The sequence below is a fragment of the Conger conger genome, chromosome 8, assembly GCF_963514075.1.
Source record: "Conger conger chromosome 8, fConCon1.1, whole genome shotgun sequence".
In the NCBI taxonomy this organism is placed as follows: Eukaryota; Metazoa; Chordata; class Actinopteri; order Anguilliformes; family Congridae; genus Conger; species Conger conger.
In genome coordinates, this window is record NC_083767.1 from 34732054 (window position 1) to 34757233 (window position 25180).

Here is a 25180-nt window from a genome sequence, read left to right on the forward strand (position 1 = left end):
GCGTTGCAGAAATCTTACAATGGACACAAAGCCCCACCTTTCTGAATTGCTGGTTTTTTATTTTCTTTTTTATGCTTTCTTTTTTCACCTTTCTGAATTGTCCTGTACATATGCCTCTAAAACAACATGGAGCTGACATTATTGTGATTTGTCCAGTGCCTGTTAATTGCTGCACATCTGTATTGAGGCAGTGGCCACAGCTGGGCCCCCCTGGCGGAGGTTGAATCGGCCCTCATGAAGCCTGGTGTGGGGCCCGACTGCTTAGCCCCCCTTGTTTTGTCTGCGTGAAAGAAGTGGCGGCTTTATGTCAAAAGGTCCTGGGGTCAGTCGCAGAAGACAAAATACAGGTCTCCATCTCTTTCTCTCAAGGTAGTTTAAGCAGGTTGTAACTGGCCCTGTGTCTAGACTGCTTAATGGCTTTACTGCATTGATGACATATTGGAAAGGGCAAACAGGTGTAACCCTGGGTTGGGGTGGGGGTGGGGGTGGGGCCGGGGAGACACAAACTACCCTGACATTAAAGGTCAAAATGCCCAACTGTGTGAAACCTGTAGTCATTGGTCCACCAGTCGCCTGCGAGTCTAACCTCTTCCCAATTTCTCTCTCTATGCCCTTCTCTGGATTCATCTGTGGCAGTGCTTGTTACCTCTGCCCTCAAAGTTGCAGGATTGGTTGTTTTCAGCACTTAAGTGATCAATTCCAGCAGCTGAGTACGTGGGTGACTTGCCTCACCTGGTTTCTTGAGTCTGAATTGGCTGCTGATTATTTGTAAGTGGGAACACTGCTCTTACTGAGGGTCTTTCCATGTCGGCTTCACTCGGAGTCCTGGCTGTAGCAGGAGGACATGGTGCTTTTTGGTTGGATGAAACCATAAAGATCTTGTATCTCTGCAAGTGTCTCAGTTGCTCTGGCTGGCCTGTGAACCAGGGATGCTTCCAAACTTGTGTGACCGAGCAATTAAAATCCACCCCTTCCTGCTGTATGGTTCTGCATGGTGTGAGGTGAAATCCAGGAACCAGGTGTGGTCCCACTGTGTTTGGGTGGCAGTGGGTTGGTTTGCCGGGGGATTTGAATCACAGACCTCATCGAGCAGGCAGCACCATGTGCGGAATGCTTTCTTCAGCTGGGAACAGCTCAGGACCAACTGTGGTCTCCAAGGGTGATGTTGCTGTGTGTGGATATTCACTCTCATAACCCTCCCCCGCCCGTCTGAACATTTGCTCCAGGTTTGTATCGGTGTACCATGGAGTATAGTTTTGAGCGGATTGCCCTCAGGGTGGTAAACTTCAGAGGACCCTTTCCTAATCAAAGGGGCCTTTAATCTCTTAAACCTCTAACACAAACCTCAGTTGTGCTAGCCTCAAGTTACCCTACCCTGGTAATCATGGCCATCTGTATAATGCAACCAATTTTTTTTTCTTTGCTAGGAAGCCAGAGGTGTTTTTTAATCTTGGTCTCTTTTTATCTTGGCCCAGCAATAGAGCTAATTTCACTGGTGTGCCACCAAGTCATTTTCTACGTTCCCCACAAGTCTTATTAATGCAACTAAATACCGTTCGCTTTACGTGTTTTGGGTAAATTACAGCTCACATAATGTTCTCTGTGGGGCACACCTTAATGCCTGGGTTTTAATCATGGAAATGCCTCACATTTAAGACAAAAGGTATGTTGACCTAAAGTACTTGAAGCTGTCCCTACAAGTCTTACCATAGCTAAATCCCCTTTATTACTTTCACATCTCAATTAAGTACATGGTTCAAGTAATGCTTGGTCTGGTATAGGTCAGGGGTCATCAAATCACGGTCCTCAAAGGTCGAGGACTGCTGGTTTTCCACCATCTCAATCATTAGCGGTAATTGTTTGGTTCATTACTCGGGATAAAAGAAAACCAAGGCTGGATTTGGACTTGAGGGGCAGAATTGATGACCCCTGGTATAGGTGGTTGTGTTCTAACTGTTTGGTGGTGTCTCCGCAGGAGGGGTCGAGAGGCGGCAGCGGTTCTCTCAACACAAGCGCCAACAGCGGTGGCGGTGGAGGCTCCACCAAGCTCCACAAGCCATCGAAGGACCACAAAGACAGAACTGCAAAAGACTCAAAGGAGCATAAAAGTGCCTTTAAAGACAGTGCCAGAGACCCCGGCAAACCTTCCAAAGATTCCTCCAAGAAACCCAAAGAGAACCAACCGGTCCGGGACGAACGGTCCATCCCCAAGATGGGCTTCAAGGAACCCAAGGCCCTCTCCAAGGAACACAAGTCGGAGGGGACGGTCAATCACGGGGGGTCTGGGGGGTCCAAAGCCCCTGGGAAGAGGCCGTCCGTCGGAGACGGCGAGGACCACGTGACCAAAAAGAAGAAGAAGGGTTTCTCTGAGGTGCCGGCGAAACCAGCGTCAGCGCCCACCTCCTCGCCGCCTCATCATCACTTGGATAAAAAAACATCACGGGATAGGCCGCCCATCCGGCCCGCTAAGCTGAAGGTGGACAGCGAACCAATGGGGGGCAGGAAACCCCACGGACTCCCGCCTTTTCACGACCTCATCGACCCCAACGACTCGGATGCGGAGGACAACATGTCCAACAAGTCAGAGGTATGTGTAGGGATTGCCAGGTGTGGTGGGCGAGGTTGGATATTGGTGAAAGGTTTTTCACAAATGGCTGTAATATCCACTGTCATTTCTTTATTTGCTCTTATACAGTAGTAAGAGTACAATTATAGAGTAGTAGCATTGTAGTAATATGGCAATAGCTGTGTAATAAGTTTTTTAGTCAACTTGCATTGGTTCTTTTGTGGTGTTGTGTATGGGCTGGTCTGCGAATAATTTGAACCGGGTCAGGCCCTGCTGGTCTTATTAATCACCTGAATTTGCTCATCTCTTGCATAAGTTCCTGGGGTTGCAATTGTAGACCGAGTGAATGTAGTGTTGTCTTTAAGCGGACTGTGCCAATTGTTTGTTTATTACTTCCTGGTTCCTACTGTGGTTTCTCTGTGGTGCCACCGCACTGTTGTACTTTCTATTGTGCCAAGGATGTTCTCCCCTTCCAGTTTTTATGAATAAGCCTGTGTGCCAATAGTCTAATGTAATGTGATCTAGCTGCTCGCTAGAGCATTAGCAAGTGCCCTGGTTTCTGTAATCGGGTCTAAAGAGCACTGGCATCCTCACTCTTCCAGAATTGTTTTTTAATGCAAGACCAGTGATCTGAGGGGTGTGGTTTAGGAAGGACCTGACGATTCTCACAGCTGGATTTCCCACTGATTTAATCATTTATGTTCACTAAAATGGTATTCAGCGAATGAAAGTGAAGGGGAAAATTACATTTAGACAACCCATGCTTTGCTGGCTGCTGGGTGCAGGTCGGGGCTGGTTTTGAGGCTTTTGCTCTGTTCGGAAAGGCATGTTAGCAGGAAGCGCTAAGCGCTAGAGCGTTCACAAACATCCCGTGTTTTCACCGGTGCTTGGGAAGTCCCGGGGACGTTTGCGACGGCACGCCACAGTTGCTGTGTGGGATGGGAGCGGTGCTGGCTAGCTTTTGGCACTCGGCAGGCTCCCCACAAGACTTCTCCGAGCTCCCCGGAGCTCTGTGCGGTCGTCTCGGTTACTCACTCTGTTTACAGATATGTGCGGTCCGTGTTCACGGTGCGCAAACGCGCTGCGCTTTTACCCGTATATGTACACAGCACAGGAGTTATTTTGTATTAAAACTGTCAACTTATCAGTAGTGGCCATAGTTGTTTTGTTTGAACCCAAGAGTGGGGAAGCTTGTCACCAACTACTGTTGCATAACACGACAAACATGGTCCATACAAGGCTCAACTTTGTTGCCTTCAGCAGAAGGGCTGTATTTGATTTGAAAAATTAGTTCAAACTTTTTCCTGTGGCTTAAACTTGCCACCTTAGCAAATGCAAATTCATCTAGCATGTACTCCTCAATGCTGAACGGAAGAACGAGTTTGAAAAGAGGTTAAAAGGAAATAAAGAATATTGCTAATATCCCTCAAGTTCCACTGATAATGGCTCTGGATGTTTCATTTTCCCCTATTTTACAGCTAACTGATTGTCTTTGAGGTCTTCTTTTAGAACTGAGAATTACTGACACTCTCTCTGTTTACCACCTTTTGAAACCGCTAAATCGTTATATGCAGGGGTGGGAGGAGAGAACCTGGGGTGTGCATTTTTTAGCGGTGGTGGTGGGTTGGCTAGGGTGTTTCTGTATGAGAATGTATATACGATACCCCTACTGCCTTGCTAGTAGTGTTGGAATCTAATGGAGGTCACAGACTAACCTGCAGTTCACTAACATCAGAATAGCATCATTGTGACCTTGTGCTTTGTGGAGTAGAACTTGCGTGCTCCAGATCAGGTTTCTAGTATGGTATAGTACTTTATGCACTGCTCGCTAATATTAGTCCATCTGTATATTAACCATTTGAGTATTTTTTGGGAAGAATATCAGCCTATTAAGTGGCCTGCTGGAAAATGCTTATTTGTGGAAACCTTGGGGAAACCGACATATGTTAGCTTCAATACAAACGGACATTATGCAGTAATGGGTGGCAGTAAACACTTGAAATCCCTTAAGTTTTACAGGAACTCAAAGCCAGAAGTACAGCAGGCTTCTCTGGCTTCGGGTTCTTGTTTTGACCACGCGTGGCAGCTGCGTACAACCCGGAGGCTTGAGACGATCCAGGAACCAGGGAGAGTGCGGTGTTATGAAACCAGGAACCAGGCTCAACAAATCACTCATTGACAATTAAAGATATCATCTTTTTCATGCTCACCATCTTGCATGGTTGTGTAGAATCTTTTTTTTTTTTTTTTCTTGTTCCCTTTTTTTGAAGAGCCGGGTGGGAGAGTGATGGCTCTGCCCTCAGTTTTGCACACTCATGTTTCAATTTCCCTCACAATCTGCTCATGCCAAGTGGTTATTAAACCACTCTTGCTAGCTTGGTGGGTTTTTCAATCACAGGTTTGTGCACAGATTCATGGGTAATCTCCAGTGGGTGCTGGCGAGCTCTTAAATGCGTAAATCCCACGTAACTACTTCAGCCCCAGACTGGGCAGCCCAAAATGGTGGTACTGCACTTCTATCAGCTAACAGCAAGCCTCCATGTACAGTATGGAACAACCATGCCATGTCAGGGGGGGGGGGGGATAGCGGGTGTGGGGGTTCTCCATTCCCGTTTCCGTGACAGCGGAAGGCCCTGCGAGAGCCCTGTGGTGCACGGCGGTCGTAAAACCTCAGGAGTGGATTTGGAAACCCACCTCAGGGCTTCAGTTCCCAACCATCCTGTGCTGTCACAGTGTTGCCAGGTCTCACATTTGTTCAGACAGAGGAGGAGGAGGGGGGAAAGAAGGCGATGGGGGGGAGGGATGCAGACAAAGAACGGAGGGTGTTTTATTAGTAGGAAAGCAAGCAGGCTAGGGCGATTTATAGCTTTATGGTGGTGAAAGAGAATGAGTCTAGAAGGGTGTGTGGGGGGAGGGTTGGGTGGGTGGAGGAACGTGGTGAATAGCTGAGGATTTCCCTTTAATCTCCAGCCCCATAAAGAGAGGGGAGAGACACACTCGCGTTTATGACAGAATGTGTTTAATTATCAGTTGTGTTTTAACTCCCTCCCCACTGTAGCTGTCGCTGCTTGTTTTTCCCAGACCAGAGTCCCAGCGGGGGCGGTGTTCTATCTCCGGGCCCGGTCCTGGCTAGGAGAATTGGTGAATTGGCTTTACCCCCTGGTGTGAGGCTGTTTATATTTTGGAGGATCCTCCTCGGAGCTATTTGTGTGGGCTTAAGTAACCAAGCTTTTCTGTTTCTACCAGCCGTTCGATTTTTCTTACCCGGCTTTTAAGTCGAAATACAGAATCTTCCCAGGGTGTCTATGACCCAAGATAGTATGTCAGTGCTTATGATAGAGGCCTGTGGTGCATCCTACACACTTGGTACCCCATGTACCATATAGACTCCTGCTCTCATGTGAGGAAGAATGGATGTATGCAGGACTGGTTTCAATATGCTCCCATCTGCGGGAGTGGGGGGGTGGTTTGTTGAATTTGTGTTGGTGCCCGGAGACCTTTTGAGTTTGGTGGGGGGGGGGGTTTGGGTAGGTACTGCAAGATGAAGTTTCCCACCTGTGACTGAGGTGGGTGGATGGAGTGAGAGTGTGGGGGGGAGGGAGAGTGAGGAGAGAAGACTGGTGGTTGGAGGGATGTGCAGAGGGAGGGTGGAGGTAGAGAGGGCAGGTGGGTGGAGGGAGAGGACGGGTTGATGGAGGAAGAGGGAGAAGACATGTTGGTAGAGGGAGAATAAGTTGATGGAGGAAGGGTGAGGAAGAGGACAGGTTAGTGGAAGAAGAGGATGTGGCTGGAGGGAGGGAGGGAGGGAGGGGAGAGGAGAGGGAGAGAGGTGGTGGAGGGGGAGGACAGGTTAGTGGAGGGAGAGGATATGTGGGTAGAGGGAGAGAGATGGTGTGGGTGGAGGAAGGGAGCGCGGGTGGAAGGGTCAGTAGCCTGCAGGGCCTTCCTTTATGCGGGAGCTCATCAAACGACTCCCTGCCTACGGGCGCTGCTCAGATCAGATACCCACTCTGATTTATCTGTGCGGTTTCAGCGCTGACACGCGCAGGCGCTGCTCGTAACTCCGCGCGCGCATCGCACGGCTATCTGCTTACACGCGCTCACGTGTCACTCTGGCCTTCACAGATAAGAGCTGGGAGTCTTCGCCGTCACAGAGATAAGGCTACGGCCTTGTGTTCGTGTGTCACAGTGAATAGCCCTTCCAAATCAGGCTTCATCGAGGGCAGGAAACATCCAGAAATGTTCCAAGTGATTCCTTTTTAAACAGTTAACATTTCTTGCCATTTAGCAGATGCTATTATCCAGAATGATGTTTTTTGTATCATTCAGTCAATTTCATTCAGCTGTATATTTTTACTGAAGCCATTCCATTTTAGTGCCTTGCTCAAGGTTACAGTAGCATTGCCTCACTTGGAGATTTGAACCTAGAGCCTCCCGTTCCCTGACTGCTGTCTTCTGCCACTGCCCTTTTGTGTGTGTGTGTGTGTGTGTGTGTGTGTGTGTGTGTGTGTGTGTGTGTGTGTGTGTGTGTGTGTGACTAGCTTGTGGGCATGCACATGGATGGTGTGCTAGAACGAGCCTTCTGGCAGCTGTTAGCAGGTAGCGGTACAGAACACTGGCCCTGAAACAGATGCAGCCCCGTGATTTACACCCCTCTGAAGAGAGGCCGAGCCTTGGCGCTAAATCATCAGCCCGGTTGCGTATCGCCGGGAGGGGACGGAGATGGCAGAGGGTTCTTCAGCTGTTTTCAGGCTGCTAGCTGGAAAAGGCTGTCTGCTTACTGACAGGTTCTCACCACGTGCTATTAGGTGATGAAATCACCGCTTGGTTCCTTCTGCGGTGATGTCATCTATGTGGACACTTTCATGCGGGGGGAGGGGGGTGGGTGGTTTTGTCCGGCTCAGAAAGTAAAAGTCCTCCCCAGCATTTTGTTCCAATCATCTGAAATAGCTAATTAGCTTAATTATTAAAGTAGGAGAGCTAATTGGTGAAATCAGCCGGATGAGTTCATGGGTGGAAGATGCATCACAGGACTTTTATTTTGTGTACTTTCCACCTTCACATTCTGGTGCTCAAAGCCTGAAACTGTTTGCCAATTTGGGATAGGACTCTTCCCAAATCACGGGGATGTACTTTGCTAATAAGTAAGTGGTCAGAGTTGCTACTTCTGATAAGTAGTCTGCGAGGTGTGGTGTGCTATTATAATAATAATAATCATCTGTTTATCTGACACCTACAGTTGATTAGACTAAGCAGGGAACAATCCAGGATTCTTATTGTGGCTGCACTGGGGCTTCAACCACCAACCTTCCAGGTCCCAGTCATTTACCTTAGCAACTAGGCTGCAGGCTGCCCCCCATTGGTATGGGACATTAACCAATGACATGAACTCTGCTGGACCCGGCTCGCTGCAGTGGAGAGCCTGATGTTAGCCGTCTTTCATCTGCAGCGGCTTTGCGGCTGTGCCGGGAGACTTGTCAGCAACCTCCAGACGCCCGACACCACTCACCCAAGGCCACCTGCCCCCCCCCCCCTCTCCGTGTGGGAGGTAGAGCAACTCCCAAAAACACCCCCGCCACTCTCCCCGACCCATCATCATTTAACATCTGCAGTTGTTCAGATTCTGCTCATTTGTGGGGGTCCTAAGTGCAAAAGGCTGAAAGAAAAGACCAAAATATCGCAGAAAAGGTTTTCAGGCTTGGCCAAGGAAAATTTGGCTTATCGATAAAGAGAAGATGCAAAAAAATGGGTGATGGAAACCAATAGAATCAGATTTTTTGAATCATCATAACATTATAATGAAATGGGCCGCTAGCCCAGGGGCCCTCCCCCAGATCTCTGGCTGGCCCCGGCAGGTAGTCGTTTGATTAGCTAGTGACTGAATGTACACGCTCCCTCCTTGCTGGGGACTGTGGGAGGCTATCTGTGCGCTATGCTGCTGCTCAAATGTCGAGGCGCACCTGTCTGTCAGACCGTCCTCCCCGTCTGCTCCGGAGTGGCTTCCCAATCCCGCCTACACCTCCATGTGAGGTCACTGTGACCCGGCTGTGCCGTTTTAAAGCCACGGAACTCCTCAATCGGATTGAGCAGTTCAAAATGGAGTCCTACCGTTTCCATGGCCACACTGCATTGCATGGAAAATGGCACATCATGGATTCGCTGAGGAGCAATGTCCAGACATCTGTCCTATTGGCATTTTTTTATACACTACCGATGAGGCGCAAGAGAGTTTAACTTGCATGATATGGAACTGTGTTATAGGTGTAACCACCAAACTTGCCGTTTGCCTTCCAGTGCGTGAGAGAGATTCTCTCTTCCTGACCGTTGATTACTTGTTAGTGTTGAGAAGCAGCACCTGACCAATTATGCCTCTGTACTATAAAAAATAAAAAATAAACACTCGTAAAGTTTGACCCTGGAGTGGAGGGGTGGTAGTGGCATAATTAAGTTATTTTGTTCAGTTCTTGCATCTTGTTTTTGTTTTGACGTCTTGTGTAGAAAAGTCATTCCAGTGTGCGTAGTTTCAGTGGAAAGGATGAAACTGAGGGAAAATGGAGATAGGTGGCCCCTTTTAGTTTAAGATATAAACTAAATATATATATGTGTATATGTGGCTTGGTGCCTCATGGACCTTCAGATATGTGCCCTTTGATAATAGAACTGTTTTACTTTGGCACATCTTCTTTCTCTCTTCCTCTCTTGCACTTACCAACCCTGACACTAGTTTTAATGCAGCCTGTAGCCTAGTGGCTAAGGAACATGACTGGGACCTGGAAGGTTGGTGGTTCAAGCCTTGCCACATAGTTTTTGGACCCTTGAGCAAGGCGCTTAACCCTGCAATGCTCCAGGGAGGATTGCCCCCTGCTTAGTCGAATCGACTAAGTCACTCTGGATAAAGGCGTCAGCTAAATAACAAATTATTATTATTTATTACATATAATGAATTCATAATGTGGAGTGCGCTCCTCTTCGAACAGTTTGCTTTGATGCGCTCAGCCATATATTCTGACCTGACAAACGGATATTATTCCCCCTCGTGGCAACCTACCCTGTTTATAGTTGTGTTGTGGGTATTGTGGAGGTACCCTATGGTGGACCTCAAATCCTCACCCCTGCTCAAAGAAAGTTACATTGTGGTGGCAAAATAGAACTTATTATCGATTACCAATTATCAGAGACCTGTCGGTATACCTGAGCCTAAGTCAGGTTGCATATGTGTTGTGTGTTTTAGAACATGTTCTTTCCTAGCTTTTACGTTTTCCTCTCTTCCCATAGTTTTCGCCCTCTCATGTTCTGTACTTGTAGTTTGATAATGGCAGTAACAATTGAATTTCATGGCATAATTGGAGAAGCGGAAACATTTCTTTGTTTTGGTTGGTATAATGGTCAAGGACAATTGGTTGGTATAATGGTCTGGGACCAATTTTGGTGGGTTGTATCTCCGAAAGTGAAACATACTTTTCGTATAATTTTCTTTGTAAATGAATCATCTGTGAGCAATTTCTCATTGTGTAAAGATAACCATGTTACTAATAAGATTAGCTGGGATATGACCCATGGAATATTCAATTTGGCCATTATTGGCACATATATACCCGGCCAGAAACCAGTGTCAGAAGTTCCACCCGACTTAATCAACTTTTCTAGCGAGAATTTGATTTGGTACTTAGTGGTTTTGTTTATACAACACTTCCACTTTACATACCTGTAATCTATAATCTAAAATGCCCTATAATCTAAAATGGAAGAGTATGATTGCCATTACCAGAATAGCCACTGTGGCACATCGCCACTTCTTAATTGTCTACCAACACACAGAAAAAGAAAGAAATCCACAAGGTGCTGTGGTGCAATCTCCTGGAGTTGGCATGGAATGGCCCAAGTGTCTAGTTGGTGGCTGACCAGGGTTGCAGGAGGGGAGAAAGGGGGGTGGAGCTCTGGCCATGTGTCCAATGTCAGCCAGACACCCAGACAGACATACGGGCTGTAAAACTGAGAGAGAGAGAGGAGGGGGACTGCTTCAAAGATTTCCCCAGACCCTTCAGAGAGGGGCTGTAAGTGCTGGCCTCCCTGCCTCCACCTCACACCTTGGGGCAGGGTAGTGCCTGACCCCCACCACCCCACCCCCAACCCAGTGCCTGTGCACCCCCAATTCTCCACAACAGCCTTGCCATATCCTACCCCTGTGGTGTGGAGAAGCGTGTTTCGGGCTGTTGAAGTTAATGTTTATGTGTGTGGTGGGGGTCGGTGCTTTTGGAAATGGCTTCATTTAATTTCAGTTCGTTAACTGGCTCTTCAGGGTGGGGGTGGAGGGTTAATTATTACCGTTTATAATGGATGTATGACTGCTGTATTGTGCAAGTGTGTAAGCAAAGCATATGCCTTTAATATTTATAAAATCATTTAAATGTATGTAGATTTTGCGTATTGCTCTCTAGGGGGAGAGACCGACACATCTGTGGAATTGCACAGTGAAACGCTTTCAGTTATTTGATTAGAATATGAGATCAAAGGGCTGGGTGGTCGGCGTTTTGCCCCTGGGTTGCCGGGTCTAATTTATGCACTGTTTTTGGTTTTTTAAAGTTTAGTCAATCGGCAGATGCCTTTAGCCAAATGGTGATGGTAAGCATGCACCCTAAGAGCTGTCTTCAGATGGCTTTTGATGTAATGGGATTGTGGTTAAGAGAGAGAGGAAGTTGCGTTCGCATGCATAACCCTCCTTAGGCTGCGATTTTTGGGAGCGTGGGGGGATCATGGGTCAGCCCATTTTATCTTGTGATGTAAACTTGGCTCTTTTGGGATCTTTTTTTTTTTCTTTTTATGAGCATAGTTTGTTGGAAGTTTGGGTTAGGACTTTTCTCATCTGCAGATTGTACATTACCATGTTCTGTTATAAATCTCCTGGTAGCATATTTTGTTTTTAAATTAACTTTTTCCTCTTAGAGCTGGAGACATTGTATGGTCAAGACAGAGAAAAAGATTGACCAACTATAAGTAGTCTATTTATTTACAAGTACAAATTGAAAACCTTATCGGCAAAAATAAATTATATGCCCTTGTACAGTAAAAAATGAATTGTATAGTTTTGTGTTTGTAAAATGTACTTGTTATTTAACCTATGTGTGTACTTGTAGGCCTAACAGTGAACCCATTATACAAGTACACAATATTGTTACAAGTTCATAACTTAATGGCATAAAATAAATAAAATAACTCCATACATTAGAGAGGAATGTAAAAATATCAGGTTAACTTTAACAGTTCTTTCTGATTCACTTTTGGGACCCACTCCTGAAAGGATCAACTTAATAGATACTCTCTGTTGATTGAAAGAACCATAAATAATCGTACCCTCCAAATTCAATCACGTGTATGAAATTGTGTTTAGTCTCCGGCGAAGGCCCTTTGGACTGGAGCGTTTGGTTTTGCTTGCAGACGGCAGGGGAACTAAACGGAAAAAACGGATAGTTTAACATGACTAGTGGAGATGGTCTGAGATGAGTCTTCACAGATGGAGTGAACTTGTCATTATCTCTTCTCGGTGGAATAGCCTGGTGGCTTAATTGCGGCGAGCCGGTCGGTAATTGAAATGCAACGGGAGTTTCACAGGTGCTGCATGAATTAAGCTGTTGGAATCATTATCCGTGTTGCCTGTGGCTCCTCTGGTTTAAAAAAAAAAAAAAAAAGAGCCAGCTTTACTGTTGCACACAAAAAGCAGTAATTTACTGTATTACATTTTTATGGTCTTAGGCTTTTATTTTGGAAGGTGCTCAAAAAAAGAAACATTTTTGCCAAGAGGAGTTTCCTAATTTTCAGAATGGGAGCATTAATTTCAGAATGGGAATATGGGAGTATCATTGATTACAGGATCTGTATCTCAGCAGATTCCATCCCATGTCTTTGCTCTAGTTTAACCCCAAATACTCAGATTTTTATTCGATTTTTTTCTTGTTGAAGTGTCGAAGTGCACGCACTCACACGCACGCACAGTTGTGTTCCGAGAGGCTTGTACACGTCTCTGCTTACATAAAACAGGTGGCTCCTCAGACCGCTGCCTTCAGGCTATTCTTACCCAATATTGCAAATCTCTTTCACATGCTCAGTTCTGTGACCGTATTAACAGGATCCATTATCTAATTAATGATCTCCCCAAATGGAGCACCAAATGGTTTCCTTTCAGAGTTTGTGACAGGCGATGAATAAGCCAAGTGAAATTCTCCATTGTGGAGCAGTGCCCGATGGAAAAAATGTGAATATTTGCATATTTCCTCAAACATTTAAATGTATAATATAAATCCTGTTAATTGTGTGTGAGAGGGTGTGGGTGTGGGTGTGGGTGTGTGTGTGTGTGTGCTCACGCACGCGTGGTGTGCGTGCGTGTTGCCTCCTTCATGGATGTCATGCAAATGACCGTTGTTCATGTAAAAGGCGGCCTGTAGCGTAGTGGTTAAGGTACATGACTGGGACCCACAAAGTCGGTAGTTTGATCCCCGGTGTAGCCACAATAAGATTGGGCCCTTAGCCATTGCTCCAGAGGAGGATTGTCTCCTGCTTAGTCTAATCAACTGTACATCGCTCTGCCAAATGCCATTAATGTAATGTAATGTAACCTGCATCTTTGTCAGAAGAGTGGCCCTCTCTCTGTTTGCCGTTGGATGATGTGGTCAACCAGTGCACAGGCAGGGGGCAAGGGTGGTTAAATCTCCCTTCTCTGTCTGGGCCTGGGGACTAGGGACTGGGGGGGCACTAATCGGTCTCTCTGTCATTCTTCCTCTCTTTCTCTCCCCGTCTTTCTCTCTGTCTCGGTCTCGCTCCCCCCCCCACTTCCCAAAGTAGCGACCCTGGTTGTGACTTTGCGCGGAGCGATGGCGGATCTGCTCCCGTGCTCCCATTGTGCTTCCCTGTGATGTCAGCGGCGCGGCGGTGGGGAGAGTCTGCCGTTTGTGTGGGCCTGAAAGGAAAAGGGAGACAGAACAGACAGACAGACAGACAGACAGACAGACAGACAGACAGACAGACAGACAGACAGACAGACAGACAGACAGACAGACAGACAGACAGACAGACAGACAGACAGACAGACAGACAGACAGACAGACAGACAGACAGACAGACAGACAGGAAAGGCTCAAGTGTATAAGGGCTGTAAATACCAGAGCCCCTGGGAGACAGGCTTGTAAACCTGTCACACTGTTCTCCTTAGTGCCCGGACCCTCCTTTAATCTCTGGAGCTGCAGTCTGTGCACATGCAACTGGATCTGCGCCTTTTAACACTGAGCATGCTTTAGCTTATGAGTGCTGTTATGTTCTTTTTCTGTAATTATCTTTTTAACACTACGCATGCTTTAGCTTATGAGTGCAGTTATGTTCTTTTTCTGTAATGATATTTTTAACACTACGCATGCTTTAGCTTATGAGTGCAGTTATGTTCTTTTTCTGTAATTATTATTTTTAACACTACGCATGCTTAGTTTATGAGTGCAGTAATCTATGCTCCTTGTAATTCTGAGAATGCTTTAGCTTTTAAGCACAGTAAAGCCTCACTGACTGCACTGCATAAAGCTCTATAGTGTTCATTTCCTTGTTAAGTTTGATGGGAAAGGTGGCATCGGTTTCTATTAGTTTTCAGAATCTTCTTCATCTGAAGTGAGCCAGCCCCCTGTGTGCAATCTGTAGCTTATGTTTACTGGAATGTGACTCACTTGGTGACAGGCTCATTTCTTACTCCATTGTTTTGAGAAAATAGGTTGTGTGTCAGCACATAGAATCCAGGAAATGGGTGCGGGGAGGGCTTCAAAAAGACATGAATATTGTCCAATAGAGTCTGCAGTTCCTGATGTGTTCACCAATTTTTTTTTTGGTGAGCAGTGTGCCAGATTGCAGTGAGCCTGTTTAACGACATAATAAACAGTGACTAAAGATTGAGTTGGAGGCCGCTTTCTCTCCCTTAAGCGGACATGCATGTCTGGTTTCAGCCACATATTAATTGTCTCGGGTGGATGATTGACTGTTTTCGAAGGTAACTTCATGCAGGGAGCTCCCTTGGGGGGTGACGGCCCACCCAGGGAACATCGCTCCCTTCATGTTAAATCATGGCGGATGACAAACGTCCCAGCAGGGTGCCGAGTGCTCTGTAAATCTCAGGATTACCAGCCATGAATCTAGATTTCCGAAAACTCAGCGGTGGTATGACACAGAGCTCGGTCTACCCCCTAACTCCCAGACTCATTCTGACTGCTGTATTGTATGCATTTATCAGCACTTCCCACATCATTCTGTCACATTTTAATTGTTACCTGACATCGTCCTAGTAGTAGGCTAGTCGTGGAGTTTCAGTTGGTCCTATTTGGTGTTGTGAGGTTTTGGTTGGTTGTTTTTGGTGGTAGTTGTGTTGCGTTCGGCTGGTAGTATTAGGGGGGTTCTGGCGTTTTGGCCAGTAGTGTTTGGTGGTTGAGTTGTGTTGTGTGTCAGTGTTGATCGTGTTTTGTGGTGTTGCTGCTTTTGTTGAGTGTTTGTGTTGAGTGTGTGTCGGTGGTGGTTGGTGTTGTGTACTGTGCTACTGATATTTTGAACTGTTGGTGTTTGGTGTGTTATATTGCTGGTAATGTGTGGTGTTAGTGTTGTATTAGTTTTGGGTGGAAGTGATCGTTGTTGTGGTTTGTGTAAACGGGCATTAAATGAGCATGTTTAGTCCAGATATGGAAGTTCGGGTCCGATTCCAATGGTGGAGAATCTGGCCGGGTCGGTCCTAAGGAGAAAGGGACAGTGCCTTAGGGTGAATGTGGAGGTGCGGATTTGTGAACGTCCATAAATCAGCCTCCGTTTGGAGGGGGTAGGGAGGAGGACCCTGATTTATGGAGGAGGAAGTTACTGCTAAGACCATCAAAGCCGTCTGTGTGGAAGAACGGCTGCTGATAACGGCCGAGGTTTATGATCCAAGGAAATTTGTACTCTTTTCTTTTTTCAGTGGAACGCTCTGTTAAATGGCGTACAATCATTATTTGTCACTTGCCCTGTTGTCGGGGTGACTTAAGTGGTTTTCAGGCTTTATGGTTTCCCCTCCATCTCCAAGGGGGCCATCCCTCCTCCTCCTCAGCTGGTAAGAATGTTCTAGAAAGCACTAGAATGGTGAGGTGCAGGCACTAATAGATGTTTGTCCCACATAATGACAGAGTCCGTCATTAGTGTAGTATTGGTACCGGTAGGTCTGTGTGTTGGGTTGGAAGGGCCTTCTGTTGGGCTGGGAGTTGCCTTGAGTGAGGGGATTTGGAAATGTGTTGGGTTGGAATTACCCTTGGTTGTATTGGGAGGACATTGCTGAGTTAGGTTCACATATTCAGAGGGCCTTGCCTTGTGTTGGGTTATGTTCTGAGAAACTTGCCTTGTGTTGGGTTGTGTTGAGAAGCCCTTGCATTGCACTGGGAGGGAGTTGCGTCATGTGTTGGCTGCTGGTGCATGGGAAAGTCCATCAGTGTGCTGTTGCTTCCAGAGGAGTCGCCCCTTAACTTCAGTTCACTAGCAACCAGGAGCAGCTTTGCAGTGTAAACCAGGTCAAGTACACCTAATTGTTTTGGGTTCAAATGCTTTTCTGTTTTGAGTAAAAATCAAGTGGACCATAAGGCTAGGTTTGCATATTTCATAGATTCCAATACACCAGACAAGCTCAGTAAAGAAAAGTTTTTGAACCCAAAACAATTGTGTATTCAGGTGTAAACACTGCAGTTTGGAGTGAAGAGACCCGAAGGTCCACCTTTCTAATCCCCTAACTCCGCCCCTTTGTGTCTCTGCCCCAGTCAGAGCAGCCCAGCCCGGCCAGCTCCGCCTCCAGTTCCAGCTCTGGCTTCACACCCTCCCACAAGCACCACAGTAACGATCGCCACGGTAATGATCGCCAAGGTAACAATCACCAAGGGATCTTATGCTCCGCCCTGTGCTGTCTCTGTACTCCGCCCTGTGTTGTCTCTGTACTCCGCCCTGTGTTGTCTCTGTACTCCGCCCTGTGTTGTCTCTGTACTCCGCCCTGTGTTGTCTCTGTACTCCGCCCTGTGTTGTCTCTGTACTCCGCCCTGTGTTGTCTCTGTACTCCGCCCTGTGTTGTCTCTGTACTCCGCCCTGTGTTGTCTCTGTACTCCGCCCTGTGTTGTCTCTGTACTCCGCCCTGTGTTGTCTCTGTACTCCACCCTGTGTTGTCTCTGTACTCCACCCTGTGTTGTCTCTATGCCTCCACCCTGTGTTGTCTTGATCCTCCACACTATGGTGTTTCTGCAAGCTGTGTCGCACCTTCATGCTACATATTGTGCTTTCTTTGTAATGTCCAATTACGCAGTCTCTGTATTTGTAACTGAAATGATCAATGCCGAATTAGGCAAATTGCTGAAGGTGAAATGGCTCCAGGAATCAGTCCAGTATTTGATTTCATATATCTGTATAAAGATTTCACAGTTCAGAGTAGCATAGGTGATATGCGAGGGACTATAATGTACAGGCCATTTGTACAATCTCTTTCCAGCTCTTTCTTGGAAGTGGTCCAATTGATTGCTTATTCCTGTTAAAAAGGCTCTTTTAAAAAAGGAAACCACTCTCGAGTGGCCTAGCCTCGCTAAGATACACTAAGGAAGGGGACATTGTGTTTTATATCGCAGTGTTTGTATTTGGTTTTTCATATCTGCTGAGCAAGGGAAGCATTCGGTTTCCCATATGTTCCTTTTTACAGTGGTGTGCTTTTTCCCCTTTCTTTATGGAGTGCTGTGCCCTTACTATAAAAAATGGTGTTCTGCACTGGGAGTAATAGCAGTGTAATGGGAGTAATGAGTGGTGGGAAAGGTGGTGTCTGGAGGGGAAAAGGCTGTAAACTATTGTGCTCTGGTTTCTTTCATGACAGTGCCTGATTTCGTCTGCAGGAAGGTGGTGGCTGTTCCAACGACAGCGCACACAGGTAACTGGCTAACTGCCCCCCCCCCCCCCCCCCCCCCCCCCCCTCCCAGTTCTCTCCATCCTTAACTGTCACCTCTTCTTTTTGTTTTCAGTGCTTCGCTTCTCCGGGTTTATTAGGCTTTCAGTGAAACGGAAAGTAAATTTCAGTCTTTTTCAAAGTGAAAATGTAGTGTTTATAGCTCTTTTTATGGTTTTGCGCTCTATCAGGGTGTTAAATGTTCGTGAAATTGCCGCCTTTCTTCAGCGTGACATGAAAACCAATCAAATTTCCCCACAAGGGGCAATTAAGGCTTAATATACAGTGCTGCCTGTAAATATTTGGACAGTGCATGTATAAGAGAGCTTTCAGTATCTAGTCTTGATTCTTGGCTTTTGATTGCTTTTGGAGTCTGCTGTTGGTGTTTGTCAACACGAGAGGAATTGTCGATGAAATTCAAGGAAGCCATCATGAGACTGAGATAATTTTTTTAAATGTCCGCAACATAGGCCAAACCATAGGAAAGGAAAAAACTGGATATATGATTAAGAAGAGAGCACTGGTGTACGTTTGGGATTATTGCTAGTCACCGTAATGCTACATGTATTAAGATGCAACCACTAGATGACCATATAATACTATAACATGCTGGCTCAATACACTACATTTGCTCTAAATATATATATTGGGTTTTTTTAATGTGAAAAAATTGTCTCTAGGAGTAGAGATCGCCGATCCTTCAATCTATTGTGGATCGAAACTAACGGCAAGTCAGCCAACATCTGCGGAAACCATACATGCCCACACCATAACGGCCCCCCACCGTGTTTCACTGATGAGGGGGGGTGCTTTTAACCTTATTTTGCTTGTGTCATCACTCTGCTACAAGTCAATCTTGGTTTCATCTGTACACAAGACCCTTTTCCAGAACTCTGCAGGCTCTTATAGGTACTACTTAAACTATAACCTTGCCACCCTGTTTTTCCAGCTGACTAGTGGATTGTATCTTGCAGTGTAGCCTCTGTAATTCTGTTAGTGAAGTCTTCTGTGGGCAGTAGTCCCTGACATGTCTACGCCTGCCTTCTGAAGAGTCTGCCTTCTGATCGGTGGGGCAGGTGTTTGGGGGTATTGGACAGAATTATTCAGTAGAATCAACTCGGTCTTCCTTGGCCTACCAGTCCCTTGGTAATTTCTGATCTCACTGGTGCTCTCTCTTCTTACTGATGTTGATTTTGATAAGCCTACTGTATATCTCTGACTGCATCATCATTCCTGGCCCTCGTATCCAAATCCAGCTCTCAGTGACCTTCCTCACTGTGAAGAGGAGTTACTGCTGGTATTTTCCCTGCCTTAACACCTCTTTTCCCTTCTTTTTCCCCTCTATCTCCATCTGTGCTTTTCTCTTGCCTTCTTTCTCTCCTTTCCCCACCCCTCCCTCTCCATCTCTTCCTCCTGCTGGGTGACAGTCTTGGGCCCCCTGCGATCTATAATCCAGGATCTGCACTCGGAGGATAATGAGGAAGAGTCGGAGGATGACGAGGATAACGAAGCGGACTCTGACCTCGAGCGGCCGCTACACACGCACCTGAGCCACCGGCACCGCAGGTGAGTGTCAGGCCCGGCCATTGGGTGCTCATGAAGGGGTATGCCTTTGAGTGGAAGCAATGGGAGCATTCTATTGGTTGTCAGTGTCATCGGTCAGTATGAGGCCTTGCCATTGGGTGTCCATACTGAACCATGTCATTTGTTGTCAGTATACACTCAAAGAAGAGATGTTATTTTTTTCTACACATACGCTGTGTCACGAGTGCTTTGACGCAGGTTGTGTTCATTCTGAACACTTTGACACACAGTTTGCAAGAATGCTCTCGAATCAGTTGACATGTTTACGTGTTGGCCACTCTTAATCCTTAAAAAAAAAATATGCGTAACAATGCAAGTAATTCTTGTGCATTTGCATTTAATGTGTACTTTGAGTGGAAAAAAATATTGATTTTCCAATTAAAATAGTCGAGACCTTTGTGTTGCCCAATCAGTCGTTGAGTACATTCATACAAAATGTACTATTTACCATTTACTTTAATTTACTGTATCAAAATCAACACAACGTGTTGTTCCTGAACACTCTCTAAATGTGTTAAAATTCGACATAGCATGTTAAAAATGGCATTTCTTAGAGTGTATGCAGCATACCATTGAGTGTCAGTATGAGACTGCCATTGGGTGCTATTATGGGGGTATGCTTTCCATTTTAGTATGGGGCTATGCCATTGGTTGTGAGTGTCATTGAAAGTCCAAGGCTGTCATACCATTGTCTGTCTGCGTCATTGGGACATTACGGGGGCATACCATTGGTTAAGAACCATACACAGCTATCATTCAGCTCATTTGTAATGTGTGCTTTCGGGGACCAAGTAAAAATCTGTCTGTCACATTCGTCTATGAAAGCATACATTCGTTTCACTCCCTTGGAGAAAAAGGAACTGCACTTAATCTTTTTTCAATCCTAAATTCCAGTTGACATCCATTGTGCTTTCCTTTTATTGCCTAAAGCTCAATTCACGGGAGTGTACGATTCCAGATAAGCACAGTATTAGACTCGCTTGAAACATAAATTAATTTGTTTGCTAAATTATCGTTTATGGTGCCCGCATACACGCTTCAGGCCGACTGAGGAAATTAACATTTATGTGTAGCGGTCTTGTGGGTGTGTGAACTGCATCTAATATACACGCGCTTGAATGCTTGCATGACACTTACCGAGTGTGAGAATTTATTTCTGTTGGAAGTGCTTATATGAAGATAATTCCTCTCAATAAAAAGGCAAATAAAATTCACAGTTTAGTGGCTGTGAGTGTTGAGTGCGCTCGTGGTGGGTTCCCACACACTCGTAGAATGAGAGATGGAGGGGGTGATGTAAGTGTTTTTAGTCCCCTGCCGTTTCTTGCCATCTTGCATTATGCCAGCTGTAAATCTATATATATATATTTTTTTTCTTTCTTTTCCGTTCCGAAAATACGATGTCTTGCACTCTGAGCTGCCATATTATTTTTCAGCCCTGTGAGAGTTTTGGCAATGAAATTTAATATTTTACTGCATTGTGGTCACACATTTGTACCTTAAATGGGAACTTCACCCAAAATCTTAAGATGTTCATCTCACATTCAGGAATCTAGTTTCCCCAACCCATAGCCACACTCACTCTTGATGTAGTAGAGATATGGTAAGGCAAGTAATATATTAACTATCGCAATTCAGAATTTTAAAAAAAAATTGTTTTTATTTTTTACTTTCCAACTGCGGATGGGTCAATAAAACAAAAATAGGGCTCTGTTTCCTTTAAACAGGCCTTTAGCGGTTTCATTTGCTTGAATTCATTTTTGTTTTGTCCATTTCAGTGTAGCCTGTCTACCTCTGTTCTCACGGGGTGCTGGAATGCCTTCGTGATAATCTGTTGAGCACTTAAGTCCCGGAGACTGCTCTTGGAGAAATGTGAGCAATGTTGTGTTGCCCTCCTCGGATGAAGGTTTTGCCGAGGTGCCCCCTTGGTCCTCTGGCTCAAAACCGGGATCCAGAAATTCCTCTCCGAGAGCGTTGCGGAGATCGGCTTCACGCGGTACAGAGAGGTGCGCAAGTTGTATCAACTTACTGGAGTTTTTCCGTCCCGAGTGTGGGAAAGTCTAGAATGATTTTTCGCTCGATCCGCCACTGGGTCAGGTCACTTGACCCTGTTTTTATTACACAAGCGTTCTCTTCTCCGCAAGACTTGCTGATCCTGCATTTCCTGTGCGTGGTGTAGCTGTTGCAGGTCTGTTCTGAGAAATGTCTTCACGAGTATAAAACAGCTGGGGAGGTGGTTACTGCGGCAGTGATTGGTCATGGGGGATTTGACAGCGTTTGTTAAATGGTACTGTATCAAAACGTAACTTGCATGATTGACGTTGTTGTTCAAAAGCACACAGATAAATGGGAAGTACACTCTGGCGCTACACCTTTTCGTTTATCCTTCTGGGTGTTATGGGTATTGCTGTGTAAGAAAACAATATGAAGCAGTTGTATTGCTGGTTATCTGGCTAATTGTGCCTTTTTGTTTTTGTTAGATTCATACTACTTCAAGTCATTTATAAATGGGCCTTCTGTTTTCCTTTGGGTAACATTAATGTTCTCCACTGCTCTCTGTCTCTCTGGATAAGAGTGTCTTCTACATCATTGTTGCATAATATAAATGCAGCTACTCGCCTGCATGTGTTGAGGTTGGAACCTGGGTTCGGTGATGTGGGTCAGTCCACGGGTTGGAACCTGGGTTCTGTGGTGTGTGCCAGTCCAGGGTTTGGAACCCGGGTTCTGAGTTCTGTGCTTTTGTTTGGAGCTGATTGGTGCCTTGCATGGCAGCCAATCACCGTTGGTGTGTGAATGTGTGTATGAACAGGTGAATGAGAAGCATCAATTGTACAGCGCTTTAGATAAAGGCGCTCTATAAGTGCCAACCATTTACCGTTTGCCATTCATTTCTCAGGGTGAGTCTGAGTGATGGCAGCGATAGCGAGAACAGCTCTGCCTCTTCCCCCCCGCCTCGGAACGACCCCCCACCGCCCCTGCTGAAGACCAGCAATAACCAGGTTTGGCCTGAATCCCCAAATATTTGTTGGACGTTACCTGTCAGCTAAAGATAAAATCGCCCTTAGCCAAGGGTAACAACGTTCTTGTCACAGGAGCATTGTCGCAGTAACCTGCTACCAGGCTGCACTTTCCTGCACTTCACTGCTTACTCACAAACTAGCCAAGCTAACCCTTCCACACACTCACACACTCACACTCTCTCACACACACACACACACACACACTCTCACACTCTCACACTCTCACACACACACACACACTCACTCACACAGACACACACACACACACACACACATACACGTGCGTGCGACTCCCTCCCACAATCTAATGGTGTTGAGCTGCTGATGCTGTGGATATCCTCTTCCTGTGTTGTTTGTGGGGGTGGTTAGCTAACCAGTGGAAGGAACGTGTTTCATGTGGAGCAGACACGCTCCGGTTGGGGACTTCTATTTTTGTTTACTGCCACTCCTACTGCTTCTTACACAGTGAAGCACAGCTGCCTGTCCCAGTCGATCACATTTAAGATGGGCGGCGTGTTGAAATAAAAACACTTTGAGAGCATTAGTGGCATTTCATAAGTCTCAAAATACACTGTGCCTCTTCCTGTTTTTGTTTTTGTTGCTGGTCAGGACAACATCCACTCACATCCATGTCTCAGTGGTTCTTCATTTTCTTCCCCCGTTTCCATAGATACTGGAAGTAAAAAGTCCAATAAAGCAGATGAAACAAGAAAAAAATATGAAAAACATTGATTGTGACAAGGTAAGAATGGGTTTTGTCCTTGATCTAATCGCTGCGAGTGGCATATTCAAAACTGGGAGACTTAAAAAGCAATGGTTCAAATGTATCAAAGTGAAATGACAGGCCAGTTTCTCAGAAAAAAGGTATTATGACTCAGCAGAAGCCAGTTTGGAACAGACCGTGTTCATTGGCACTGATGAACATGGTCTGTACATTTAAACATAGATCAGAGGTCCAAACTGCACTGATAAAAAAGCTTGGGTGCAGAACTGTGTTATAGTCCAGTACACCTGATTCAACTGCAGGAAATATCAGAGACACACCTTACTGCCGGATATATCAGAGACACACCTTACTGCAGGTAATATCAGAGACTCACCGTACAGCAGGTAATATCAGAAATACATTACAGCTGGTAATATCAGAAATACATTACAGCTGGTAATATCAGAGATACGCCTTACAGCAGGTAATATCAGACACACCTTACGGCAGGTAATATCAGAGACACACCTTACAGCAGGTAATATACCCTTTCCTAAGATTTTTCACCCCTTATATGTGAATAACATGAGGGGATTGGCAGCTGTGTTATGTGAACTCCAGGAAACCCTCTTATTGGCTGGTCTGTGTTACAGGCCTATCTGGATGAGCTGGTGGAACTGCACAGACGATTGATGGCACTGAGAGAAAGACACATCTTACAACAGGTAATATCACACACCTTACAGCAGGTAATATCAGACGCATCTTACAGCAGGTAATATCAGACACATCTTACAGCAGGTAATATCAGACACATCTTACAACGGGTAATATCAGACACACCTTACAACAGGTAATGTCAGACGCCTCTTACAACAGGTAATATCAGACACCTTACAGCAGGTAATATCAGAGAATCACCTTACAGCAGGTAATAATGGAAATGCTCTCAAATCTCAATTCTCTGCATCTCTCGGCCTATAGCTGGGATCTCAAACTCCAGTCCAGGAGGAACATGGTGTTTTTTGGGCGGGGGTTAATTTGCTGTGCAAGTTCTGTCTCACTGGGGTGCGACAGTGCCTAAAAAAAACCACTGCTTGTTTTTTGTTTTGTTTTGTTTCTCTGACTGTTGAATATGCCCGAGATGCAGACATCCTTTCACCTGAGCACCAGGCAGGACTGCCCTCAATGCAAACCTGGTTTGTGTGGAAGCATATGCATTCGATCTGGGTTGTCAAAACAGGCCTGTGTGTTCTCTTGTGCTCTTGGCTCGGCTCCAGGGTGAAAGGGTGGGGGGTTGTGGGGGATGGAGAGAAATGTTTTCCACATGGACCTCCACTTTGTAGTGTGAAACTGGCCAATCAAGTTAGGTTCTTTCAGAGCATGAGGGCTTCATCAGTTTGGCATTGACGGTACCAATAGCAGGGATTTCAGATATGCCTCCTTCCAATAAGACACCATAAAAAAAGTGGGGGTAGGGTTCTGTAGTTCGCTTCATAGAAACCCAACAGCCACCACCCGCTGCTCAAAAATCTTTAGTCAGATATTTTGCATACTGTCCAGTTATGTCCGGTATTAGGCCCCCATCCTCCCAGTTCACAGAATCGGAGCATATGGGAGTTTTACTGTGGCACAGACTAAAAGGAATCCCAATTCCATTTCCATTGGTTCTTTTGCTTTTAAATTGTTTTAAGGAGCTTGATTCCTATTCAGCAGTAACTAACTGGGGTAGAAAGGCCATCACCTGTATGCGTTCCAAAAATGGCAAAATAACCTCACATTAGGCACCTTTCTGTTCAAAAGTGGCCAGTCGAGTGGTGTAGGGGCTCAGACGTTGAGCCGGTGGTTGTAGGTTTGATGTTGCTTTTACTTTCATGAATGCCTGACTGAACAGTGGACAGATGGGAACATGTGAAATATGGGGCGACATTGGCTCAGGAGGTAAGAGCAGTCGTCTGGCAGTCAGAGGGTCGAATTGTCCCTGAGCACGACACATAATCCCCAATTGCTTCTAATGAGCTGGTTTTCGCTGGTTGGCTGGTTGGCGGCCAACCGTCGTTGGTGTGTGAGTGTGTGCATGAATGGGTGAATGAGAAGCATCAATTGTATGGCTATATGAATGTAGACATTTACATTGGCCAAATAAAATGAATGTGGGAAAGATGCTCGTTCTGTGAGCAAAGGCTTGTGCCCTGCCACTATGTTTGAGTCCCACCTGTGCCATTGCCAGCTATGGCCGGAGGTTGTATTGGGGAGGCAGGAATTAGCCCAGCCTCACCGGGGAATGATGGGGGTAAGCCGGCTACTCCTGTGGCTCTCATCGCTCTCTAGCGGCCACTCCCAGCATTGTAACAGAG

The 25180-nt window shown here is 45.9% G+C and overlaps 1 protein-coding gene across 4 annotated transcripts in view; it reads left to right on the forward strand.

The window, feature by feature from the left end:
- The window catches only part of mllt3 (MLLT3 super elongation complex subunit), a 72662-nt gene that overhangs the window by 47226 nt on the left and 256 nt on the right, over positions 1 to 25180 (forward strand). For all 4 annotated transcript variants that reach the window (XM_061250949.1, XM_061250950.1, XM_061250947.1 and 1 more), the window contains exons 7-13: positions 1976 to 2587; positions 16360 to 16462; positions 17448 to 17501; positions 18944 to 19082; positions 21994 to 22096; positions 22788 to 22859; positions 23477 to 23548. In XM_061250949.1, the coding sequence (XP_061106933.1) occupies positions 1976 to 2587; positions 16360 to 16462; positions 17448 to 17501; positions 18944 to 19082; positions 21994 to 22096; positions 22788 to 22859; positions 23477 to 23548 (1155 nt within the window). The remainder of the gene's footprint in view (positions 1 to 1975; positions 2588 to 16359; positions 16463 to 17447; positions 17502 to 18943; positions 19083 to 21993; positions 22097 to 22787; positions 22860 to 23476; positions 23549 to 25180) is intronic.